This window comes from Microtus ochrogaster, chromosome 5, assembly GCF_000317375.1.
Source record: "Microtus ochrogaster isolate Prairie Vole_2 chromosome 5, MicOch1.0, whole genome shotgun sequence".
Classification (NCBI taxonomy): Eukaryota; Metazoa; Chordata; class Mammalia; order Rodentia; family Cricetidae; genus Microtus; species Microtus ochrogaster.
In genome coordinates, this window is record NC_022012.1 from 13,414,502 (window position 1) to 13,421,102 (window position 6,601).

At 36.5% G+C, this 6,601-nt stretch overlaps 1 protein-coding gene across 1 annotated transcript; it reads left to right on the forward strand.

Moving 5' to 3' along the window:
* Positions 1-4,230: 4,230 nt before the first annotated feature.
* LOC101982744 (olfactory receptor 7G2-like) lies at positions 4,231-5,187 on the forward strand. Its single transcript, XM_005346834.1, has one exon. The coding sequence runs from the start codon at positions 4,249-4,251 to the stop codon at positions 5,185-5,187; it is 939 nt and encodes a 312-aa protein (XP_005346891.1). The 5' UTR covers positions 4,231-4,248.
* The last annotated feature ends 1,414 nt before the right edge of the window (positions 5,188-6,601 follow it).

Below are 6,601 nucleotides of genomic sequence, written 5' to 3' on the forward strand. Positions count from 1 at the left end.
GAAGGTATATTCTTTCCTATTTGGGTGGAATTTTCTATAGATGTCTGTTAAGTCCATTTGATTCATTACCTCCATTAATTCTCTTATTTGTCTGTTAGGTTTCTGTCTGATTGACTTGTCCATTGGTGAGAGAGGCATGTTAAAGTCTCCTACTATTAGTGTGTCTGGTTTGATGATTGCCTTGAATTCTAGCAGTGTTTCTTTTACATAAGTGGGTGCTTTTATATTAGGGGCATAGATATTCAGGATTGAGACTTTATACTGATGAATTGTTCCTGTTATGAGTAAAAAAAAAATGTCCCTCTCCATCTCTTCTGATTGATTTTAGTTTGAAGTCAACTTTGTTAGAAATTAGTATGGCCACACCTGCTTGTTTCTTAGGTCCATTGGCTTGATAAACCTTTCCCCAGCCCTTTACTCTGAGTAGATATCTGTCTCTTTGGTTGAGGGGTGTTTCCTGTAAATAAAAGAATGTTGGATTCTGTTTTCATATCCAATCTCTTATTCTGTGCCTTTTTATAGGTGAGTTGAGTCCATTGATATTAAGTGATATTAATGACCAATGGTTGTTAACTCCGGTCATTTTTTTTTGATAGTAGAGTTGAGCTGGTGAAGGGTCACTAGATGTCTGAGTTATTGTGGGAATAGTTGGATTCCTTGGTTTGTGATTTTCCTTCTATTACTTTCTGTAAGGCTGGATTTGTGGGTACATATTGTTTAAATTTGTTTTTATCATGGAAAATCTTGTTTTCTCCATTTATACTGTACAAAAGCTTGGCTGGGTATTGTAGTCTGGGCTTGCATCCATGGTCTCTTAGTTTTTGCAGTACATCTATCCAGGACCTTCTGGCTTTCATTGTTTCCATAGAGAAGTCAGGTTTATTTCTGATAGGTTTATCTTTATAAGTAACTTGACCTTTTTCCTTTGCAGCTCTTAATATTCTTTCTTTATTCGTATGTTTTGTGTTTTGATTATTATATGGCGAGGGGATTTTTTTCTTTGATCCAGTCTATTAGGTGTTCTGTATGCTTCTTGAACATTTATAGTAATATCTTTCTTTAGGTTGGGAAAGTTTTCTTCTATAATTTTATTAAAATAATATATTTTCTGGACCATTGAGCTGTACTTCTCCTTCTTCTACCCTTATTATTCTTAGGTTTGGTCTTTTTATTGTGTCCCAGATTTTCTGAATGTTTTGAGATGGGAATTTGTTGGATTTGCTGTTTTCTTTGATCAGTGCATTTATTTTTTCTATGGTATCTTCAGAATCTGAGATTCTTTCTTCTATCTCTTGTATTCTGTTATGTATGCTTGTTTCTGTAGTCTCTGTTTGTTTACCTAGATTTTCCATATCCAGCCGGCCCTCGGTTTGTGTTTTCTTCTTTGCCTCCATTTCAGTTTTCAAGTCCTGAACTCTTTCCATTATCTGTTTGATTTTTTTTCCTTGGTTTCCTAGAATATCATTTATGGATTTACTCAATTCTTCAAACTTTTGTTATTCTTCTCATCCATTTCTTTAAGAGAGTTTTTTACCTCCTGTTTAAGGGCCTCTATAACTTTATAAAGTCATTTTTTTCTACTTCTTCTTGATTAAGGTGTTTAAGTCCTCCTGTTGTAAGTTCACTGGGTTCTGGTAATTTCATGTTGTTTTTCAGATTGTTGGAGGAATTCTTGAATTGGTGCCTACCCATCTCTTCCTCCCAATGCTCCCCTATGTGTCTTCTTTTATAGGATCAGGTCTCCTTGCTTGCCAGGTTGCTCGGAAACAAAAGGCCTACCTTGCTGAAGGCAGGCTATCGAAATACTGGTACTCCTGCCTGCCTGGCTGCACTCACAACTTGGTCCTGAGCTGGGGGATGGTATGAGCCTGAAGAGGGGAGGCAGAACATAGGAGATTTCTGAATGCAAGCTGGGTGGGGTAGGAAGAGAGAGGCAGTACATGGGGATAGTAGCCCCTGCAGGAAGACTAGGAAGTATAGGGGAATGAGGAATGTCTGTCCTCCATCTCCAGGCTCCTGCGGTGGGTTGGGATCTCAACCACCCCACTGATGTATCTTCTGGTAGCGAGATCAGATCTCCTTGCAGCCAGGTAGCTCGCAAACAAAAGGCCTACCTTGCTTGCTGCAGGCAGGCTATTCAAACAAAGGGACTCCTGCCTGCCCGGTTGTACTCACGATCAGTCCTAGCACCCAAACAAGCTTAGCAGGGTGATGGTATGGGCCCAAAGAGGCGAAGCAGAAGGTAGGGGATTTCTGGATGCAAGCTGGGTGGGGTAGCCAAAAAACAGGTCTTGTAGTAGTACTATCAACATCATGACATCATATTAACCAGGTGGAGTCGATGTTGTGGGGCCCCATCTTCATTCTGGAAACTTCAAAGATTACTGCAGGAAAATTTATTGTTTCTTGTGGGAAACTTAAACATTATCTATAAAGGCATATACAGACCTATATATTCAATGATAGGTATAATAAAGACAGAAACAGATATGAGGAAAGGCAAAGAGAGTTTATTATTATTATTATTATTATTATTATTATTATTATTATTCTGTCCCACATCATGGCTCTTGATATGAGACAGAAAATCTGGGATATCTCTTACCAACAGGCTTGGAATTGGAGAGGGACTGAGCCAGAGTCCAATTCCAAAACCAGCTCTATATATTTACAAATAAATGCATATTAATACATATTTTAAAATATGTTTATAATTTCACTTACTGAACCTATTCAGTTTTATTGCTGATTCTTATTGGCCAGAGATGAGTTATTAAGCTTATTTATTTGTTTACTTTAAGTGTATTAGTCCCCTGCCTTCCTACTCTTTGAACATGGCTCGGTTTTGAATAAGACAACAGCCCAAAGGAAACCTGTCAAGCGAAGTTTAAAAATATAAGCAAACAATCCCAAACAAGAAAACACCTAAATTAAACACATTATCTTCTTCCACGAGAAGAATGATTGAGAACATTTTTTAAATAATTTATGTTTCTCAAATTCAGTGTGTGGAGTCATGGTACTTTAATATGTTTTGCTATCAGTAGTGATCACAAGAAACAAGGCAAGAAATCTGGAGGAGAGAAAGCCAAAAATTAAGATTCATTCAAAAGAGATGATTTACAGGGAAGATAATCTTGTTTGAATTTTTATGACAATTGGAAACTTGGACAGTTATAATTTTGTATACAGAAATAGAACATATTTTTAAGAATAGAATAGTATCCTGGTTAAAAGAGATCATGGAAAACATAAAGAATCTTTAGCTTGTAAAGAACCTCAAAAAGAATGTTTGATTTTTATGAGAGCAGTGGTATAGTTTATGTATGCAATGCTAAAGTGTGGAAGAAAACTCACTTGGATTCAACTGGTCTCAGGGTCAGAGAATCAAGTGTCAAAAACTTTCCATTAATGCTAGTCTTGATTTTTAAAGAGATGAACTCCTGGGTGTAGAATAACTGTCACATAGTTGTTTTAATGAGGAGCTTTGGACCTTGAGTCTCCAGAGATTAAGGAATAATACATTCAGCTTGTGACCTACTCTTGAAAAATCCCCAAATATCTTGGACTTGGTTCAGACATAATTAATTTTTAATGAAGAAGCTGAACCTATTCTTTTGTATAGTCTTTTGCAATTCTAAGGGATAGTGATCCTTTTTGCAATGTACAGGTGAGATATTTACATTATTCTTGTTGAAACTAGATAAGAAATATAGACCCTACAACAAATTTTAGAAACCAAGGAAAAAGTTTTAGGAGATAATGAACCTGGTAAGTCAGAATAACATAAATAATGTGATTAGAAACATTCTACACAATTGGACTCTTATTATCAATATAGTTCCTCATTTGTTATTCTGTATTTTTCTACTGAAACACAATCTGTGTTATTCTTTTGTTCACATTCTATTGTAATGTTAGCTGCAATTTCATTTAAATGAGGAAAAAAAGTCCCATTCTCAAATACAGCACCTCTTAATGTGCATTCAGGCATGAAAATGCCTTCTTGTGATGATATTGGGCAGGATATTTTTTACATAGATTAATTACTAGATAGCCATAACTAGGTGTTATAAACTGGCTGGTGTTGAATTCAAACTGGTTTCCTCACACACCATTCCTGATGGCTAAATTGGAAGGACCAAGGTACATATAAGGTGGCTTTCTAACAAATCTCAAACACCTGCTTGTAGTTCAGGTGTTTCAGTAACTTCTTACCACTCTTTCTCCTTAAGATTCACGTATGACATGGATATTGAAAACAAATCTGTGACTTTTATATTTCTTCTGCGTGGACTGACAGATGATACAGAGCTGGAGTCCCTCATATTTGGCCTTTTCCTAGGCATGTACCTGATCACAGTCTTTGGAAACATTCTTATAATGTTGGCTATCTATTGTGACTCTCATCTCCACACCCCCATGTACTTATTTCTCTGTCATCTATCTTTTAATGACATGTATTTAGTCAGCATCACAGTTCCAAAGATGCTGGTGAACATACAAACACAGGATCAGAGGATCACTTATGCAGGCTGCCTTAGCCAGAGCTTCTTTGTTGCAGTTTGTACAGTCTTTGAGTGTTTTCTGCTTGGAGTAATGGCCTATGACCGCTATGTAGCCATTTGTTACCCTCTGAGATACACAGTACTGATGAACTCCTGCTTCTGTATTATTCTGGTTCTTATCTCTCTATTCATTAGCATTGTGAATGGTCTGTTGCACAGTCTGATGATACTGCACTTGTCCTTCTGCTCTGACCTGGAAATCTTCCACTTCTTCTGTGAAATCGCACAAGTCATCAAACTGGCCTGTTCTGACAGCCTCATTAACAATATTCTGATATTTGTTACAGCTTTTATTTTTGCTGGCATTCCTCTGCTTGGAATAATTTTCTCTTATATTCACATTGTGTCTACAGTATTGAAAATGCCATCATCAGAAGGAAAATACAAAGCCTTTTTCACTTGTGGGTCTCATTTGTCAGTTGTTTGCTTGTTTTATGGGACAGGTTTTGGTGTATACATTACCTCAGATGTAATTGATTCACCCAGGGAGACTGCAGTGGCTTCAGTGATGTACTCCATAGTTCCTCCAATGATGAATCCCTTTATCTATAGTTTGAGGAACAGGGATATGAAGGAGGCACTGAAGAAAGTTATTGTTAAGATAACTTCTCTTCTGTGATTTGTGGTGAATCTTGGACATGCATTTTTAGAGTGAGTCAAAGTGATAGGATTTCAGTTGAGTTAGAAAGTGTGGCCCTTCTTTTGTTCACCTTGATTTCTTCGATTTTAAATTGGACACTGAATTTAATCTTAATATAATTCTATCTTAGTCTATGTGTTTGAGTGTTTTGTAAATGTGTATGTAAGTGTATCACATACAGGCCTATTGTTCATATAGGCCAGAAGAGTGTCAGATGCCAGGAACCAAAGCTACAACTATTTGGGTCCTGCCAAGTAAAAATTAAACCTAGGCCCTCTAGTGTAGCAGGCATTGGTATAACCACTTAACAATTTCTCTAGGCCACTATAATTTTATTTTTCTTATCATACATATGATATCTATATCTATATCTCTATTTCTCTATATCATCTCTATATCTCTATATCATCTCTCTATTTCTCTATCTATATATCATCTCTCTACCTATCTATATCTATATGAATGCCTCATGTGTGAAAGTAACTATTGAAGCCAGAAGAGGGCTTCAGATCTCCTTGAGTAAAACTATGATTGTCACCAATTGCTCAACAATAGTGCTAGTAAACCAACTTTCAGGAAAAAACAGTAGCTCTTAACCACTTAGACACTGCTTCAGATGCCATTGAAACATAGTTTTAATCCTCTAATGAGCATTTCTCTTTTTGCTCAAGTTACCAAGAAAGGGCTGTGAAGAAGAGTTTCTAATTTTAGCTAGTGTCTGTGTGTGTGTGTGTGTGTGTGTGTGTGTGTGTGTGTGTGTGTTTGTGTGTCTGCATTTCTTGGGACATTCCCATCAGTATCTTGGAGCTAGGTCTGTAAATTAAAGAAGTAGTTATGGGCAATCCGTGAAGATAACAGTGCTGCAAACCATTGTCTAAAAGTGCCTTACTTTTCATTATTTTATTGATAAGATTTTTATTAGTTGATAAAAAAGAAGTTTAAGTTGATTGTGAGATATTTGAAAGTCAACAATAATATGAAGATTTTTAAAAATTATTTGGAAAATTGATATCCATGTTCAATATCTCCCCACTAAATCTGCTCCAAGTCCTCCCTGAGCTTTGTTTCCGACTCCCCTAAACTTCATGCACTCTTGTTTTAAACTCACTGAATCCATTAGAAATTTCCAGAATAGGCATGAGTGGAGAGACATACACTGGAACACAGGCACTCCAACAAAGCCTACATCCCTGAAGAAAACTGTATATCCCTTAGAACTAACACATTGAAACGTTGAATATTGGTACCTTTTTTAAAAGTATGCCTGACTTAAAGAATATTCTGGAACAAAAAATAAGGTCCATCGTCCCCATATATTGAACAAAGATTTGGACTGGGTTTTTTTTTTCAGTTTCTTGAGAAGTGAGAAAATGCAGCTGCTGTAACTCAGGAT